This window comes from Hyperolius riggenbachi, chromosome 3, assembly GCF_040937935.1.
Source record: "Hyperolius riggenbachi isolate aHypRig1 chromosome 3, aHypRig1.pri, whole genome shotgun sequence".
NCBI lineage: Eukaryota > Metazoa > Chordata > Amphibia > Anura > Hyperoliidae > Hyperolius > Hyperolius riggenbachi.
This window is the reverse complement of record NC_090648.1, coordinates 434,998,723-435,018,693: the sequence shown is the minus strand read 5'-3', so window position 1 is coordinate 435,018,693 and position 19,971 is coordinate 434,998,723. Positions and strand designations below refer to the sequence as shown.

The window sequence follows — 19,971 nt, the reverse complement described above, 5'->3', positions numbered from 1 at the left end:
GCTGTTTCGGCCTGAGAGGCCTTTATCAAGTTGCCAAGAAGTGTCAAATGCATATACATATCTCACATCACCACTTATATATCACTATCTCCGCCCAGAGGGCGGAACACCCTAGTGCGTGCAGGTGGGGAAACAGAACTGTATGCGGACCTGATGGGAGACTGAGTAAACATAGAATTGACCACTCAAAGAGAGTACATAAAATTTAAACTTTTAAACTCACCAATCAGGGATCAAATTCGCTGCAGAAACCTCCAGCACCATCCGCCCAAATCGGCTCATATGAGCGCATCACGGACAGCAGCGCCGCCGCTATGCAATCAGCGGCGGCGCCCGCTGTAAGCATTGCCGGTCATGTGACTGAACACATGATCGGCTGCCACCAATCACCTGCGCCTAAGTCTTGGCCAATGGGGGATAGCCGGCCTCGGACCAATAAAGGCGGGGGGGGGGGGGGGCGTGTTAGTAAGACGGAGACACGGCTAGCACAACACAGTAACAGCCGTGCTGTCTCCTAGCAACATGTAAATATAAACACAACACTCACCCAGCCAGCCTCACCGAGTAAAGGTATTCTGTAAAGAATTATGATCTTTTAATATATGAATCCCCAAATGCACCTAAAAATAGATAAAATATAAAAACACATATAAATAAAAGATAGAAGATCAAATACATATATAAATCCATATTGTCAAACGGTTACCTAACGAAGTATAACATGATGGCTACAATGAATATTAAATACAAAAGCTTAAATCACACTCCCTATTGAGTCCCGCCGGACCCATGGCTCCCAATCTCTTAATCCAGCCAGCCTCCTTCCTTAGTAATTCCTTCTGTCGGTTACCCCCACACCAATCTTGGGGGACCCCATCAATGGCCATAACCCTTAACTGCGAGACACTATGTTTGCATTTTGTAAAATGCTCAGCAACCGACTGCTCAGTACTCTTACCCCTAATTGCTGTTTTATGAGATGAGATATGGTCCTTGAGGCGCTGAGTTGTCATCCCTACATAAATAAAACTACAGGGACACTTTAAGAGATAAACAACATATCGGGAATCGCATGTATAGCGTCTCCTGATCTCGTATTTGTTTCCTGTGGTGGGATGAGAAAAATCTTTGCCTCTGATGACACTATTACACATGTGGCATGTGAGACATGGATACATGCCCCTATTAACCGGAAGGTCACCAGACACATCTTTCTTTTTCATTCGCAATTTGTCACGCAGGGTGGGTGCCCTGCGGAACGACATAAGTGGTGGGTATCTGAACTCTGGTACTCTAGGGAAACCATCCCTCAGGATATACCAGTGACGACGTATAATCCGACTCACATTGTCATTGCAAGTATTATAGGTAGAGATGAATGGCAATCTAGGTACAGTATTTTTCCTATGGACACGTCGCTGTCTACATTCCTGAAAATCAGTATAACCCCTTGCCTTAAATTTATCGCTCAACTCGCGTTTGCGCAAAGTAGATGTGTCTGGATCACTCACAATTCTATCTACACTCGAGAACTGACTCTGCGGTATGCTCCTTTTCGTATTTAAAGGGTGAAAGCTCTGAAAATGTAATACAGAGTTACGATCCGTGGGTTTAATATATAAATCAGTAACAAATCTATCCCCTTCACGGATCACCCTAACATCAAGAAACGGAACGCTACATGGATCTACATGAGCGGTAAGGCGTATAAACGGGCATTGCTCATGGACACTAGTTATAAAAGCATCTAGGCTCTCACGCGGCCCCCTCCACACGCAAAACACATCGTCTATAAAACGCCACCAGCATAAGGAATGCCAGCGGAATATGGGATTTAGATATACAAAAGTTTACTCAAATAGACCCATATATAGATTTGCGTAGGAGGGGGCCACGTTCGAGCCCATAGCTGTGCCCTGCCGTTGTCCATAAAATCTGTTCTTAAAGGAGAAGTAATTAAATTTTAAAACAATTTCTAAAAGCTTCACTAGAAATTTCCATTGATCAATCGAGCAGTCGGTTTGCATCATCAAGTACCAATCAACTGCCTCTACACCTCCATCATGGGGGATGGAGGTTTAGAGGCTCTCCACGTCCAAAGTGACTAAAAAGACATCATCGCCCACAGGTGGCATAGACCTAAGTTTACACAGAAAAGCATCAGTATCTTTAATATACGAATCTAAAGATTGTACTATAGGTTGTAGAATTCTGTCAATAAAAATTGATCGATCTTTTCGACTGACTTAAGTATGTTTTTGGAATGTGAAAGGAACCCTGAATACCTAAAAATGCAATCTTGAACTTGAAGTAACACGTGTTTACCACAATAGTTTTGCATCGTCTTCATAGCTGATTCCTGCTGCTTGTTTTTTGGGGGTTTTGTTTCTTTTTACCTGCATGGGAACTGTCATATTGCCTTTGATGCCACCAATAGGGAAGCTTAAAGAGATGCAAACAATTTCCAGTTGGAAATTGCAGAATGATGCACATTTTTGTATGCAAATCTATGCAGCTTGTATATAGACCAATCAAATTTTACCTCAGCAGGATTTGATTGGTTCATTTTCAAGCTGGACAAATTTGCATCCAAAATGTACATAATGCGCATAATGCTGCATCAACTCAAAATGCATCTTATTGGCCATCCATAGCCACCACTATGCACAGGCCTCTTTTCCATGAGCAGCTGAAGGCAGTGAATTCACCATCTCACTAGCTCACATGAACACAGGGTCAGGAGCCAATGAAGTCGGCTCCAGACTGGCTCACAGGGCTCTGCTGTCATAGCGACAGCAGAGCAAGTGAGCATGGCGCGATCGGCGGTAGCAGTGGGTCCGTGCGGTGTGACGTCTGTGAGCCCTGTTTTTTAGACCAAAAAGTCTCTGGTCCTTAAGGGGCCAGAGACTGCTGGTCTGGAAGCGCTTAAAGTGGACCCAAATTAAAAATACTAGATTTCAGAAATAAAATCTATTTTCTAACTTATAATAATAAATAGCAGCCTTTTATCAGCTGCATGATGACAAATCTAAAATATTTTACATTTATTGGAGGAACCCCTCCCTTCCTTTCATATTGCCGGGGCAGAATCCGGCGAACTGGTGGAGGAGATAAAAAAAAAAACACAGGCTGCTACTGATAATGTCACAGGGGAGGTGATCTCAGCTTGTGTGAGATTTCACATAGAAGACGCCCCTGTGAGGGAGGGTGGCTGATGACAAACACACCCATGATCTAAAACCTCTTACTAAGCTCAGAAGTAATGGCTGCCACCTGTATAACCCTAGTTATGAAAAGAAAAGGGTGAAAAGCATGCACTGAGATGCAGGACAGTGGAGTCGGTACGACTCCAACTCCGACTCCGGGTACCCAAAATTGCTCAGACTCTGACTCCTCGACTCCTTAGTCTAATACTTAACAGGGCTGTGGATTTTGTAAAAAATCATTCTGACTACTGAGTTTCTGAAACCATGACTCCGACTCCGGGTGCTTACAATTGCTCAGACTCCTCGACTCCGACTCCACAGCCCTGCTGAAATGCTCATAGGCTTGAAGGAGTGTTTATTTATCTTTGTATGTGTCAGAGTGGTGCAAATAAAAATATTTTGAATAAAAAATGTTTGGTTTGGGTCCACTTTAAGAAGTAGACAAAACTGCTGTAAACAAGAAGTGGCTGTATCGCCTAATCAGATAAGTCACTTCTGCACAGCATTTTCACCATTGTCAAGCTGGGCATCCAACCACTCAGTCTACTGTTATTTCAAAAAGCTCTGCTCTGGCAAAAGGAATGCCTCAAATCATTATGGCGAAAGGAGTGCTTTGCTTTCCTGCAACACCTTTTATGATTGGTCGGAGCAAACCTGTAATGCAGCTGAGTAGTTTTTGGTCCTCTGTGTCTTGCTGAGCTCTCCCTCGATACATTCCATAGGCTACATGGGATTTCCAGGAATACTTGTGTTTTATACTACTTGGCAGTGTTGCACAACGCTCATTAGAACCCAGAGAGGCCTCTAATCCTCTGTCGTAGAAGTAATCGCTGTAGTCAAGGCCAGAACCGCCACAGCCGCATCTATTCAGAGAAACTCAACCCCTTTTTATCATTTCATCTCCGTTGTGGTTGATCTCTGAGGCAGCCGCTGGCGGATTGGCACACCGACACGTTTAGCTCTGGCTCGTGAGGAAATGGAAGGAATTCCTGGAATGAGCGGCCACAGCTGGAGGGCGACAGAAGAGTTTTCACCATTCACTATCATGTGATGTCATTAAGGAACCATAAAAGCGCAAAAAGTTTGCTAGTCTCATACCCTCTATAGTCATTCATGTAACAGCAGCAGAGAAACCCTCAAAATACCTCATGTTTAAAAAATGCTAAAAAATGTGTTTGTCAGTACAGATGCTGACGGGCACAAGCATTGCCTTCTTCACTTATTATTCGCCATTACGTCTCTGCTTGCCTGACACTCACTGCTGTATAGTAGTGGCTGTTAGAAGTCACGTCACGTGGTAGAGACAACGTAAAGAAGGGAATCTATTTTCTACTCAGCAGTCTTAGGGCCCATTTCTACTAGGTGCAAATTTGGGCATTTTACAGGCACACAAATTCGCACAGCTATGATTTCCTATGGGCCTGTTTCCATCTGATGCGAAAACTGCAACCAGAAAAAAGAATTGTGGCACAGCATTGCTCCTCCTTTTGGCAGGAGAGCAGCAGAGGCAAAGATAACCTTTCAGCGCCTGATGCTGCTGCCCGATATTATCCAGAAACAAACTCTACAGATAAGATTTTTTTTCTGGGATTTCTGTAAAGCAATAACACACAGCACATTCTGCAGCTTTAGCCTGCATGGTAAGATGACATTCTGTGCATCAGCAAAATGATGATATTTAGGGATGAAAAATGTAGAGATGGGCTCAAGGAATACAGTTTTACTTCTGATTTGCTCTAAACCATCTCTTCTCAACCTTTTTACCCTGGAGGAACCCTGTAAATCATTTTTGGGTCTCAAGGAACTCCTGCATTTATTTTGCAGTAGGCATGGCATTCAAAAGTAGCTGTGGCTGTTTTTCACCACCCCTTATTACAGTGTCTCCTTATTCTAGTGCATTTTATAAATGTACTCATTAATAGTCTAACCCCTCTATCCTACTTCCCCCACAATGGTAGAAAATGCCAAGGAACCTCTGCAGAGTATTTGAGGAACCCTGGTTGAGAAAGCCTGCTCTAAACACTGCAAACTGCTGTGCCCCTCCTTGGGGCCTTCCTTACATAGTTTTTATGTCAGAACTGTGTTAGACTGGAAGGGCTTTGTTTTGAGTCCTTGGGCATCATGGCTATGGGGAATAATGGTTCTGGTCTGATCTTGTAACAGCCATTGCTTCTCTGCATAGTGGCTGTTTGAAGTCTGTCCATGTGGAATGGGTGCAATAAAAAGGGAGATTCCTGTCCCCATTAGTGGCCCAGCTGACAAGTAACAAGCTTTCCGATGCCAGGAAGTGAGATGTCACCCCCCCCCCCCCCCAAAAAAAAAGATTTATTCTGCTGCTTATTAAAGTGGACCTGAGCTCTTGTACAGCGCACAGTGAAAAGTCTTTATTCCACATATAGTGACTTAAGAAATTCACTGCTCTGTGTTGTGTGTTTGTTTAGCTGGATCAAGGTGCCTAATCGGCTCTCATCAGCAACTGTGAATAGACCTCAGGAGAACTCTGTCAAGGCATCTCTGAGGCTTAACTCCTTCAGTGCTTTTAACCAAGTTAAAACTCCAGTGTTTTAGGATTATTACTATTTTTTTTTTTTTTTTAGGATTTTCATAAATTGTAATTAATATTTTTTTTCCATAAAGGTTATCATGATGTGGCTAATGTTTCAGATCAGAGAGTAAAGGTGGACATACATCAGAAGATGTATGGGCAGATTGACCAAGAGACAGATCACTCTCTGATCGAATCTAATCAGAGAGGGATCTGCCCGTACACCACTGGCTGATTCCTGGTCGATTTCAGCATGAAATCTCATGGAATCGGCCTTGTGACGTCACACAGTCACCCATGTTATGCTGGCAGCCATGCGGGGCACCGTGTATGAAGACGAAGCCAGTAGCTGACACGGACAGGTAAAGTATACTCATTTGTTCAAAAGACAGCAAGCAATGGGCAGCGCTCACAGGCTGCAAGTGAAGTGAAAGCTCCAGAGATATGCCCAGCCCCTTGGGGCTAAATACACACCTTGAATACAAATCAGATGCAAATTATGTGCTAACACTAATCTAAATTCTAAAATTTGAATGGAAGCTGACACCCCTGGAGGCAGCTAGCCTGAAGTATACTTAAATTTTGTACAGCAGAAGGAAATGGCAGCGCTTCCAAACAGACGCTGCACCTGAATTGACTACCTGCACAAGTATGCAGAGCTCGACTAACGGGCAGGTTACACACCTTGCATTCAAAACAAGTACAGTAAAGGGGGCGTTAGCTTCAGCATAAGTTGTGCACAAATTATCCCTAATAGACTCTCCTACGGCGGTGACGTGCCCCACCCTGCAGAGAACAGTTCAAAAGTTCACTAGCCTGCTTTGTAAAATAATTTAGAATGCTGAGTAGTGTGTAAACTGCAAATATTAGAGAATGATGCAATGTTATAAAAAACACTATATAGCTGAAAATAAAAATATGAGAATATTTTCTTTGCTACTAATGTTCTAGTAATTATCCGTACTACACTTACAATTCATTATATCATATATTTATTTTCGCTTCAGTGTCTCTTTAATAATAATTTAGTCCTCATACTGGTTGGCTCCTTTGTTACATGAATCTATTCCAGCTCAACAGACAATCTTGCCATTGTGTGGGTCTGAGCTGTCAAGTTTGGCACCTTCTGCAGCAAGGAGGTGGTACTGTATGGTGGACTTGGCACCTTCCCCTGGTTATCGACAGCTTCTCCTCCTGATGTGGATATGCCCTACGTGACTTCTATGTAGTTACTCACAACACTCAGTACTACGACAGAAGTACAAGCCGGAGGCTGTTAAATTATTGCAAAATCAAAACTCTGCTTTCAAAAGCAGTTTTGGCAAAGGACGTGGTGTTAAATAAAAGCCTATTTATGCACTCAAATGCCTTGTATGCACTGATGCTTTACTGTCGCTCTGTACAGAGAACTTTATAGTGTTCCTGGAGCTCTGATCCAATGGAAAACTATGGGATATACAGGAAGAACATGCTGTATTGTTCAGGTTCAATTCAAAGCCTCAGGGCCCTTCACACCGGGGCAGTGCCGTGCAATATTTTTACCACACCCCACGCCGGGCAATGAAAGTCTATGGAGATTTTCATACTGCCACGTTACGGCGCGCGATTTGACGGAAGTGAGGTTTTTGCTGAATCCATGATGCAGGTCCAGAACTACATTACCGTGCAGCTTCTGAGTCAAGTTGTGGCGATCTGCGTTGGCCCGGAAGTCATGTTAGCCTATGGTGGCGCATGGATTTAAAAAAAATTACCTGCGCAACGTCGGGGAGTACATGCGTGGAAGCCTATTTTAACAATGCGCTTCTGCCTACCCGAAGCAGCAAGTGACGCCAAGCACGCGTCACAGATTGTTCCCTGAAGCCTTGTTTTTGGCGATGCGCACTGCATTGCTAACGTTGGTTTGCAGTCTGAAACCGGCCTGAGTTGAGTTTAATTTTTTTAAATATATACTTTAATTTTATGCAAAGCAGTCATCTTCCATAGCAATGTACAGAGGGCAGAACAGACAGATCATAACGGGTAAAAATACACTAACAGTTCATATCAATACATTAGGAATGTTCATATAGTGAAGAGCATATTGTTTAGTGAATGACAGAAGTTGTGCAGAAGAGAGTTCCAAAGGAGGGGTAAAACTGATGAGAAGTCTTGAAACTAGAGTGTGAGTAGCTTCCATACATGTTTTCAGATGTATACAAGTAAAACCACTGATTTTAATTTAAGATAGCATAAATGTGGCCATTGGGCCCAGTATGTGCATTACCACAGCAACGCTTGCAGCACCCCGGTATCGTGTGTTGCACTAATAGCGTAACACTCGCTGCTCCCCTGGCATTGGTACCAGTAAAGTTGTGTCTCTCTCTCTCTCTCTCTCTCTCTCTCTCTCTCTCTCTCTCTCTCTCTCTCTCTCTTTGTGCTTCAGGCCCCTTAACTGTGCAACGCACCAAAATGTGCATTAAAGCGCGCACAAACGCATGTGTTTTTATCATGCGCTTTTACACGTTTCTCAACTCTCCCAATGTGAACAAGGCCTAAGACACTTACCCTGGCGCTCCTGCAATGCAGCCTCAAGCAACTGCCTTCTTCTTCTGGCTGGCGTGCTTGGGTGATCTCTCGACTGCACAGCATTCTTGCGAGTGCTCAAGCAGACATTTCAAATTGGTCACCCAGTTAGTTGCATGGTTTAATTGACTGGTCCATAGGCCTCTATAGGTCTGTTGACAGCATGGTGGTGTAGCGGCTAGCACTCTTGCCTTGCAGCGCTGGGTCCCTGCTTTAAATGCCAGCTGGGGTGATATCTGCACGGAGTTTGTATGTTCACCCTGTGTCTGCACAGGTTTCCTCCGGGCACTCTGTTTTCCTCACACATCCCAAAGACATACAGATTGGTTAATTGGCTTCCTCCTAAATTGGCTCCAGACTACGATACATATGCTACACGATACAAACATAGATATATTACTATAGTAGGGATTAGATTGTGAGCCCCTCTGAGGGACAGTTAAGTGACAAGACAATATACTCTGTACAGCGCTGCGAAAGATGTTGGCGCTATATAAATACTAAATAATAATAGGACATTCTTTTACTGTTTAAGCCAATGAGCAGCAGGTCCGACCTGATTAATCCCTGCCTCAATAAATTTCTACCGGGATCAGACTAATTGGGTGTTGCTTTCGGCAATATGTAGGGGGACGTCAATTAACTGTAGGCACTTATGGGAAGGGGGAGAGTTAGGCACCTACCTACAGGGCGGTTAGGGTTAGGCACCTACAGGGAGGTTAGACATGTGGTGGGGGTGTTAAGGTTAGGCACTTATGGTGGAGGGTTAAGGCTAGAATAGGTGCCGGGTAGTGCATAGTAACAAATTGGTGATTTAAATTACGAATATTTTACTATAAGCAGCATCACCGGTGCTTAACTTATGCGGTGGCGCCTCAATTATATACTCGTTCCGCCCTTGTCCACTACTCCCTTGCCTGTGACGATGATTAGATTTGCATGTGCTACTCAGCTGGGTGCAATTATCGGACTGCTCTTGTGTAACGACCTTGCCTGACCTTTGACCTTGTGTTTGATTGCCATTTGGATGTTGATTCTTTACCTTGTTCTTCTCTTGTCAAGCCCTTTGGATACTGTGAACCTCTGACCGCCCATATATGACCCTGGTTTGTTGGAGTACTCTTGTACTGTGCTTCCCTGTGAGATTCCGTGTTGCCAACCTGAATTGCCTGACTACCCCTCTTGCCCATACCAATGTCAAGTGAGGTTCTGGTGGTACTTCTGCCTTCAGTCCCTATACCTTGGTGTAAGTGAGTGCTGGGATGACTCATAAAGCCTCCCGTGGCTGAGGGACACGCCAAGGGTGAAAACTGCGAATGAGAATAGTGTGTAGGGACTGAAAAGAAGTTGGGAGATCCGCCTGTCCTTACATGCATTACATAAGATGTGCTGCTCCATTCCCCACCAACATCTCAGTCCTGGAGAATGTCTCCTCTCCCCTATGATGGTACATTATCATTACATACTGCTGCTTTGCTCCACCCCTCACTACTGTCTTAAAGCGGACCTGAACTCAGAGCTTCCTCTCTCCTCAAAAAGATATGCAACAGCATAATAACCTTTAAAGAAAAACATTTCTTTGTTACAGCATTTCTTGTGTGAAAGGGAGACAGCCATGTCCCACGGCTGTCCCCAGTACAGTGCTGCTGCCGATCGCAGAGCTGTACTCAGTAGAAAGACGGCGGTTTCGCTGTCTAACAGTCTCCTGAGCGGCGATCGCCACTCTGAGACTGAAGGCGGGGCGGAGCTCCGCCCCCTCCAAGCAGGAGATGCGCGTGCAGCCTGCGCGCGATCTCCTGCAAACTGCAGCCCCAGGACTTGATGCCAATTGGCGTTAGGCGGTCCCATTGGCGTGGGGCGGTCTTGAAGTACTTAAGGTGTATCCACATAAATGGCCCACCCTGTAGGGATGTGAAACCCTGCTATGGCAATATATATTAAAGTGGTTGTTTTGTATGTGCAATTGAGACAATTGTGAAACTGATTCTTTTTCAGTCTAGTGATTTATATCACAATTTGGCTCCCACCAAGTGGGTGGTTGCACCACAAGGTGAAGTGATGGCTCTCCTTAGGTTGGCTTGCTTTTCTGGCGGTTGGAAACCGCTGTTATTTCCCACAATGCAACAAGGCTCCCACAATGTGATGTCAGAACCATGGTCCTGACATCACACTGTGGGAGGGGTTTCACCACAATATCAGCCATACAGAGTGCCCTGATGATCAGTTTGAGAAAAGGTAAAGATTTCTCAAGGGAAAGGGGGCATCAGCTACTGATTAGGATTAAGTTGAATCCTTGGTCATGGTTTCTCTTTAAGTAGACCTGAAATGAAAGAAAAAAATCATACATACCTGGGGCTTCCTCCAGTCCTCTTCAGGCTGTTTGTCCCTCGCCGTTTTCCTGTGCCACCTGGATCCACAGCGAAGGACCGGTTGGCCTTAAGGGGGCTGGAAGCCCACGGTGTGTATCATATTTTTTTTTATTTCTTTTATCTCAGGTACCCTTTAATTCTGCTTGATGCATTGTAGTGGATACATCTTATTATCTCTTGCATTTATTCTCAGTTTATGTTTGCTTTATGTCCAGACAGCGAGTAAACCCCCAAATAACAGGTTTGGCTGAGGTGGTGATTACGACCGCTCAAAATAGGGTAACCGAGTGCCATTTAGCTCAACTTTGCCAAACCACAGTGTACTTCGCATCAATAGCAAAACAAATGTGAGTGGTCATCTTTGTTGGGAATGCCTAATGTGGCTTTATGCTTTTTGCTTTAGTAGGTTCAGTTTTTAGGGAAAAGCACAGTGGAGCCAGAGTCCTCCTGATTTTAAACTATTTTGCATGTTGTTGAGTTTCCTGCATCTTACATGATCAATGTTTTTTTATCGAAGGTTCTGGCGCCTCTTTCTCGGAGGAGAGTTACAAGCCGTCATTCCTGCAGCAGGACGAGCTCAGGCAGTTAATCCTTAAGGTAGGTGGTGATCCTTACACTTTTATTCACTAAGGCAGCATCTAGTTAAAAATGTCTGTTCACACAGGGAGCTGTGCAGTGCATGACGCTTGGCATTTCTGCTGTGCAGAGTGCCAGGTTATCAGAACTCTAGTGGGGAGGTGTGGCTTCTGTGGGGTGGGGGGAGAGGCAGCTGTCGGTTGCTGAGCAACGGGCACTTGTTCAGTTTAAAAATAATTTAAAATGTAAAAACTGCATTTTTTTTTTCATTTTCATGCTTAATTAATTTAAAGGGAATCTGAAGTGAAAATAAACTTAATTTGTAGTGAATTGTATGTGTAGTAAAGCTAAGAAATAGAACATTAGAAGCACAGATATGAGTCTCATATTGTTTCCAGTGCAGGAAGAGTTAAGAAACGTATCTATGCAAAAGAGCTTCTCTGAGGGCTTCTTTCCACTTGTGCCACGCGCGGCTGCGAGACGCGCGGCACAACTTCCTGGTCTGCGGGTACGCAGACGAATCCCATCAGCTGTGTCATGCTCGGCTATGGGATTCGCAGCCTCCCGCTCCGAAACGGATGGAAATGTCAGCCGAAATTGCTAGCGCAAGCGATTTGGCCGGCAGCGCCATTGTATCCTATGGCAGCATTTCCCCGCGCGATTTGCCTGCCCGGAAACTCTGCAGATTTGGTGCGGAAACTTCGCCAGTGGAAATGGGCCCTGAGCTCTCCAACCAAACTTGGTCAGCTACAGTGCTATTTTCTGAAGCATTTGTACATCAAAGAAACATTGAAAGACAACTTCAGATACAATTTTACTGCAGAGATGTTCAAAGGGTCATTAGTTCTGCTATGTTTCATATACTGTTTAAAAAAGAGTGTGGTTTGTAAACTGCAAATATTAGAGAATGATGCAATGCTATAAAAAATTAAGCCATATAACTGAAAAAAAAATATGAGACTCCTTTCTTTGCTACTAATGTTCCACTAATTATCTGTGCTACACATACAATTCATTGTATCCTATGTTGTTTTTTTTCGCTTCAGTGTCACTTTAAAATATGCAATAATAATAATAATAAAGTTCTGCTCTATAGTGCATATAAATAACCATGTCTGAATTTGAACTCCCCCTTCGAAGTTTCCATGATTTCATTAACAGTCGGAACTGCTCTCCCCCTTCTGCAGGCAGCGGACGGCTTCTTGTTTGTGGTCGGATGTGACAGAGGGAAAATCCTGTTTGTGTCTGAATCTGTCTCTAAGACACTAAAGTACAGCCAGGTATGTGCCGGCGTCTGTCCCAGACCTGCCACGTCCTCTGACCTCGATTCCTCCTCCAGGACTCCACAAGCTGATGGACGCTCTTCAAGAAATTGCCACAGTAACCCAGAAAGCCAAGTGGCTTGTTAGTGCCTGGCCTAGTTTCATTCTCTGCAAGAGGCAAATGCCTTTGTTAAGATAATTTTTCACTACTGCCAACAACAAGAAGTCCTTAATCCAGCCAATCAATATCAAGATGGAAGTAATTTTCACTGTAGTAAAGCCATATGAGGCAGTGACACATTGTAGCTTTAATAGGTCACCAAACTCAAAATAGATCTTGTCCTATTGTACCAGTTACAGAACTGGCTGCGTATTAAAGTAGGATCCTTCCTATAACTTGCCAAAGGCTGGAAACTTGCTACTAAGAAGGAGCAGAGTCCCCAAACAGCACAAAGTCAGGAGAGGAGAGCTAGGCATGCACAGGTTAGTTATGGCCAGCTAGAGGAAGGAGCAGAGTCCTCCAGCAGCACAGAGTCATAGCTCCCAACTGTCACGCTTTCGGAGGGACAGTCCCTCTTTGGGAGCCCTGTCCCTCTTTCCTTCTCATTTGTCCTCCAGCAGCACAGAGTATATCAGGAGTGGGAGGTTAGATAGTGGAAGGAGCAGAGTCCTCCAGCAGCACAGAGTATAACAGGAGTGGAGGGTTAGATAGTGGAAGGAGCAGAGTCCTCCAGCAGCACAGAGTATATCAGGAGAGGCGAGTTAGATAGTGGAAGGAGCAGAGTCCTCCAGCAGCACTGAGTGTATCAGGAGAGGAGGGTTAGATAGAGAAAGGAGCAGAGTACTCCAGCAGCACAGAGTATATCAGGAGAGGAGGGTTAGATAGTGGAAGGAGCAGAGTCCTCCACCAGCATACAGTGTTTTAGGAGAGATAGCAGAATCAGCAGAGCCCTCCAGCAGTGATGACACAGACTGTTCTCCATAACTTTATTAATTTACAGTGACCTAACCCATCCTTTACACCCATGCTGATCTGTTTTGCTTTTAGACTGATCTGATAGGACAAAGTCTGTTTGATTATCTGCATCCCAAGGATGTTGCCAAAGTGAAGGAACAGCTCTCTGCCTCTGACGTAACCCCACGGGAAAAGCTCATTGATGCCAAAAGTAAGTGAGCAATGCCTGTAGCTTGTGTCCCTACCATTGTACGCCTGGCTGCTCCTGCTCCCCCTTGTCTACAAGTGTCCTGTAGCTGATGGCAAAGCGATGCTGCAACACAAACTGCACTGAGCGCTCCCTTTACGTGAAATCACTGCAACCCACCCACTTTCCATGTTAAAGGATACCCGAACTGACATGTGACATGATGAGATAGACATGTGTATGTACAGTGCCTAGCACGCAAATAACTATGCTGTGTTTCTTTTTTTCTTTCTCTGCCTGAAAGAGTTAAATAACAGGTATGTAAGTGGCTGACTCAGTCCTGACTCAGACAGGAAGTGACTACAGTGTGACCTCACTGATAAGAAATTCTAACTATAAAACACTTTCCTAGCAGAAAATGGCTTCTGAGAGCAAGAAAGAGGTAAAAAAGGTGAATTTGTTATCAGTGAGGGTCACACTGTAGTCACTTCCTGTCTGAGTCAGGACTGAGTCAGCCATTTGCATACCTGATATTTAACTCTTTCAGGCAGAGAAAGAAAAAATGGAACACTGCCTAGTTATTTGTGTGCTAGGCACTGTACATACACATGTCTATCTCATCATGTCACATGTCAGTTCGGGTATCCTTTAAGGTGCTGGTGTGCCTCTAATACTGGCTATATACAGTATAATCTCATTATAGTAAACTTGGATATAGTAGAACTACTAATATAGTAAACTAAATGTCCAGGTCGCAGCCAAGCAGAGTCGGACTGGGAGGTGGAAAAGCTTAGGGAATCCACCTGCTGGCCAAGCAGCAGTAACCCCGTGTTATCACTCCCAATAGAAACCTACAGCAAGTCTTCACTGTGAGCAGCAACACCTGATTACTGCTGCTTGGCCAGCAAGTGGTTTTCCTCAGCTTTTCCACCTCCCAGTCCGACACTGCAGCCAAGTGCCTTTATGAGTAGATGAGAGAAATGCCTGGTATAGAACTTTCGTTATAGTGAACCTGTTTTTTGGCTCCTGCAGTATTCTGCATATGGCTATAGTGGAAAGTGGGCGGACACATGCGTCAATACGTCAGTCGGAGAACCATGAGCCGTGGTCAGTGGGCGGGCTGGCAGCTACTTGTAACCTGCTTGCTATCTGCATTCTACACAGGGCCTGCATGCAGTACCTCAAAAGCATCAGCTGCTGCATTTACTGCTTGTGTGCTGTGTACGGGCCGCTCTGTACTGCGTCGAGTGCGCGAGAATGCTTGCTCACACATGCGCAGTAGGAAGCGGCCTTCTTCAGGGTCGCTCGGGCTCCCGGAGATTGCCGAAGCCTCCCGCAGCAGCAGAGAGCAGTCTCTGACCCGTGGGTTGGAGACTGCTGACGGGGGGTCCATCGCTGGAACATGGGGACCGTAGGAGGAACTGAAGGCTCTGTAGGACCCAGAGCCTTCCCTCTCCTTGGGTGATTATCTGTTTTGTTTTTTGTTTTGTTTTACTTTGCTTCAGACTCTCTTTAATTCAGCCAACTATCACTTATACTTCTTTGCCTTGTTCTGGGGAGCATCCTCTATGCAATTTACTGTTGTGACATCATTGAGAGTTTTGCCTTGGTTTTCATTGGTCCAGGATTTGCATTATTTGTTTACTGACCTTGGTGCTGAAGATCAGCTACCACTGAATGCTTCTAGTTACTGTTATACTTCTCTTATCTTAGGGAGCCATACAGTCTCTGACCCACACTAAATTCCCTTCTGGTAGTGTCAGCTCTGACAGCTCAGCTCTGACTTGTGCTTTTCTCACAAGCTGTCAGTGTATTACTTTTTTCAATTATATTGGTATTATACTAGACCTAAGGCCCTTTAAAAATGGACTCTAGGCTGTGTCCGTGACCACCGCACTGCCTTTCTACCTCATTAGCGCGCACAACCCTGCGCACGCTGTGCACGCACACACACACCCTTCCCCCTTTTGGGCACATCCTACCCTGCTCTCAAGAGCTGCACGTCATTCCCACAGGGCAGTGTCTCTGCGTCCCTGCACATGCGCACAATGGAAAAAACACACAGGGACATGGAAGCAGAGATACTTGCCTATTATTAGGTAAGGTAGTATTTATAGAGCGGCAACATCTTCCGCAGCGCTGTGCAGACAAACTTACAGTTTAATCCCTACCATAGCAGCAGCCACTGATTAGCAGCCGCCACTATGCCAGCCTTAGTAAAAGCCACTGATTAGCAGCTGTCGCTGTGCTAACTGCACACGGTGTATTAGTTACTTTCCATGGAAATTTTTTATTTGACAAAAAGTCACAGGCATAGTGTATCTAACTGCAATCAGCCAAACTTGTGTTTATTTTCGCTGGTTTTGTCCCCTAACACTCATGAACAGCGATATGGCCCTTGGCCTAAAAAGTTTGTACTAGACACAAGGCAAATTGTTATAGCCTGCATAATAATTGATTTATAAGACAAAGTGCTGGACAGAATGCCTGTAACATGCCATATGTACTTGTCACTGCAGAACGGCTTTCTTCCTCTGCTCTCTGAATTCAGCCAATGGGTGGGTTAGTCAGGTGTGAGTGAGATCATGTGACTGCCCAAGCTAGAAGAAACAAAGATGCCTTGATTCCCATTTTACAGTTATCCTTTCACTTTGTGCCTAACCTTTAAGGACATTTCTAGAAATGTTTTTAAAACTCCCGGGCCATTCTAGTAGCTGCTCTTCAGTAGCAGTGTCAGCTTAGCAATGTTGTACACGATGACAGATCCCCCTTATGGTACCCATACATGGTACAATAAACAGGTTCGATTTTCCCATTTTTTTTTCGACCAAAATTATCTAACTGAATGAAAGTTAATCCTTTTTTCAATCAAGAAAAACGAACGATTATCCCGTTTTTTCCATAAAATTCCAATCCGACATGTTGGAAAAATCTTTATATTCGATCTAACGGAATAATCAAACTAAATTATGTAATCGAAAAAAAAGAAAAATTGTACCATGTATGGGCACGTTTACTCTGCAGAATCATTTGTCATAACATGTTGACTGGCTTTGAAGTTTTTCGCTTTGTGCCTGTGGGCGGGTCCCTTGCGGCTTCTTGCTGTAATGATGCTATATGTGTTTCCCCGCTAATGCAGACGCCATCTTTTGAACTGACAAAGTCTTATTAAACTGTTTTGAAAGCTGGTTTGCAAGTGCACACACACTTTCAGGCTGGCTCCTCCCGTCTCCACTGGGGCTCCCGCCGCTCATTCTTCTGCCGCATGAGGACCGGCCACGCCTCCAGCAAGCAGAAGGAAGTCTACCTTCCCGCCACCACCAAAAAAGGTATGATTACTGTTATTATTATTATTCTGCATATATAGGGCTGACACAATTTTCACAGTACTACCTAACATGCAAATTACTAGCACCAGGTTGGGGGAAATTGGAGGTAGAAAATCACTGAACAAGTCAACACAGCCTCTGGTTAAAGGAAACCTTAGATAAAAGGAGGCAAAACATTTATACTCACCTGGGGCTTCTTCCAGCCCCTTCAGACTGTGGGATCCCTCGCCATCTCTCTGGGCTACTCCAGTCATCCGCTAGCCACCCCAGTACTTCTGTGAGTCGCACATGAGCAGCCTGTTGCGCTCCTTTGCGCATATGCGGCCCATCGTGCTCCAGTAGTTGGGAGCATTCTACTCCCATAGCCGGGAGCAGCAGTATGGGGCAGAACTCTCCCGACTACGGGAGCACGGCTGGGGCACACGGCGGAGTCTGACTCATAGAAGTACCGAGGCGGCTATCAGGCAGATAACAGGAGTGGCCCAGAGAGACAGCGAGGGAGACCAAAGACTGAAGGGGGTTGGAGGAAGCCGCAGGTAAGTATACATTTATTGCCTTCTTGCGTCTCAGGTACACTTTAACTGGATGAACTGCTAAAAGCTGTGATTAACTAATCCCAAAATTTGCCACCTGGGTGGAGAGTTATTCGCATCAGTCAAATTTTGGTTATTATAACTGCACTGACCATTCTTAGGTAAGGTCAATGAAATGCAAATAATTCAGAGTTCATGCAGGATTATACAGCTTGAAAATGGACCAATCAAATTCCAATTTATGCAGCTTGAAAATAAACCTATCGAATCCCACTGGAATTCAACTGGTCATTTTTCACACTGCATAATTTGCATAATATTGCATCAACTCTGAATTCTTTGCATTCCATTGACCATCCCTAAAGTGTTCACTATGCGGTGTGTCTCACCGCAGATGGGTGGCTCTCAGCTGCTCTTGGGCATCGGCTGGGCCCTTGCTAGCCCCCGTAGAGCTTCATCTGAGGGAGGCCATGCTTAGACGCAGGTTTCTTACCCCTGGAGTTTTAGCAGGAGGACAATACCAATGGATGATAGCTATTAGTGGTTCTGCTGACCATTAGGAAATTAATCACAGTAATGCCTTGATTCACAGCGCAACAATGTGAGGGAGCGCTCGCTATGCACTATTTACATAGCAGCACTTGTTGCTATGAAAGGAATGTGCTTTCCTTAGTTATGCACCTTTCTTACCTAGCAACGCGCAAAATTTTAACTGCGGGTAGTCCTGTGGAGTATCACGACTGCAATTCTTCACTAGCAGCAGCTACTATGTTAATTAACAAGTGGCCGCTAGTGAAGTATCGTGGTTGCGATAGTTCACAGGACCACCTGCAGCTAAAGTTACGTGTGGTGGTATCAAACAAGGCGCGTAACTAAGGAAAGCGCGCTCCTTACATAGCAACGAGCGATGCTATCTAAAGCGTGCATAGTGAGCGCTCCCTCACATTAAGGCCAAAGTCACTTATGTTTGCATCCCAACACAGGAAATACTGCTGTATTGGGCAGGAAAACACAGGAAGTGCTGCTGTATTGAGCAGGAAAACACAGGAAGTGCTTTGTATTGGGCAGGAAAACACAGGAAGTGCTTTGTATTGGGCAGGAAAACACAGGAAGTGCTTTGTATTGGGCAGGAAAACACAGGAAGTGCTGCTGTATTGGGCAAGAAAATGTAAGCAATAACCAACAAGCATTTTACCTTTACTTGTATATGGTTACAAAATGTTGCCTGTTGCCTGGAATTACTCTATAAGGTCCTGTCTGTGCCATAGACCTTCAGTTCTGAAGGCATAGCTGCCTTGGAAGTATAAGGGAATAATTTTCAGCTCTCCACCATTTGTAATGAAGGAATAGTCTGCATTAGAAGATTATTGCTGCCCAACAAATGCATTTCTGGTATCTCTGTATGTTGTACCATTGTGATTGTCTTTTGTGGCTTGACAGAACACCGGCGGTACTGCACCATCCACTGTACGGGGTATCTGCGTAACTGCCTGTCCAGCGAAATTGGTATGAAAGATGACAGCGACATAGAGAAAGATTCCTACAACTTTAGCTGCCTCGTGGCCATTGGGCGGTTCCACCCGTACATCATGCCGCAGAGCACTGCAGAAATTAAAGTCAAACCCACAGAGTTCATCACTCGTTACACCATGGATGGAAAATTTGTTTACGTGGATCAGCGGTAAGAATCAACACAGTGACCTACCACAATGTTTCTTTTTTTTTCCATTTTTTTTTCCTGTTTAGACGATGGGCTCTATTCCCAAAACTTCTCACAAATGACTTATTTATCAGTCACCTAATTGATAAAAATAACCTTTCAGCACATTTATAAGCAAAATAATCACTCAAAGTAAGTTTCCCCTAATTAACTTAATTCAATATTACTTTTCTTACCTTTAATTGTATAATATTTTTGCTCTTTGGGCGCTTAAAAAAGTAACATAGATAAGGTGAAAACAGAGGAAAACAGGTGAAAACGCTTTGCGAATTGAGCCCTTTGGTTGATGTTAGTAGTTACAGACCAATTTTGTTTTAACAAGTTCGCCGAGGGGTTCCATTAATTTGCCAATAACTTTATCACTACTTATCACAATGAAATGATCTATATCTTGTTTTTTTCGCCGCCAATTAGGCTTTCTTTGGGGGGTATGTTTTGATAATAATTATTTTATTCTAAATGCATTTTAATGGGAATAATAAGGAAAAAATGAAAAAAATCATTATTTCTCAGTTTTACGTCATTATAGTTTTAAAATAATACATGCTACCGTAATTAAAATCCACACATTTTATTTGGCCATTTGTCCCGGTTATTGCAACGTTCAAATTATAACCCTAGTAAAATGTATGGTGACAATATTTTATGTGTAAATAAAGGTGCATTTTTTTCAGTATTATATACATCACTAATTTTTAGCCCATAATTTAATAATAATATGCTCTTT

The 19,971-nt window shown here is 44.2% G+C and overlaps 1 protein-coding gene across 1 annotated transcript in view; it reads left to right on the top strand.

Moving 5' to 3' along the window:
- BMAL2 (basic helix-loop-helix ARNT like 2) overlaps positions 1–19,971 on the top strand; it is a 127,452-nt gene that overhangs the window by 85,180 nt on the left and 22,301 nt on the right. The window contains exons 5-9 of the mRNA XM_068277653.1: positions 11,200–11,279; positions 12,446–12,538; positions 13,569–13,686; positions 16,848–16,991; positions 18,965–19,205. Of these exons, the coding sequence (XP_068133754.1) occupies positions 11,200–11,279; positions 12,446–12,538; positions 13,569–13,686; positions 16,848–16,991; positions 18,965–19,205 (676 nt within the window). The remainder of the gene's footprint in view (positions 1–11,199; positions 11,280–12,445; positions 12,539–13,568; positions 13,687–16,847; positions 16,992–18,964; positions 19,206–19,971) is intronic.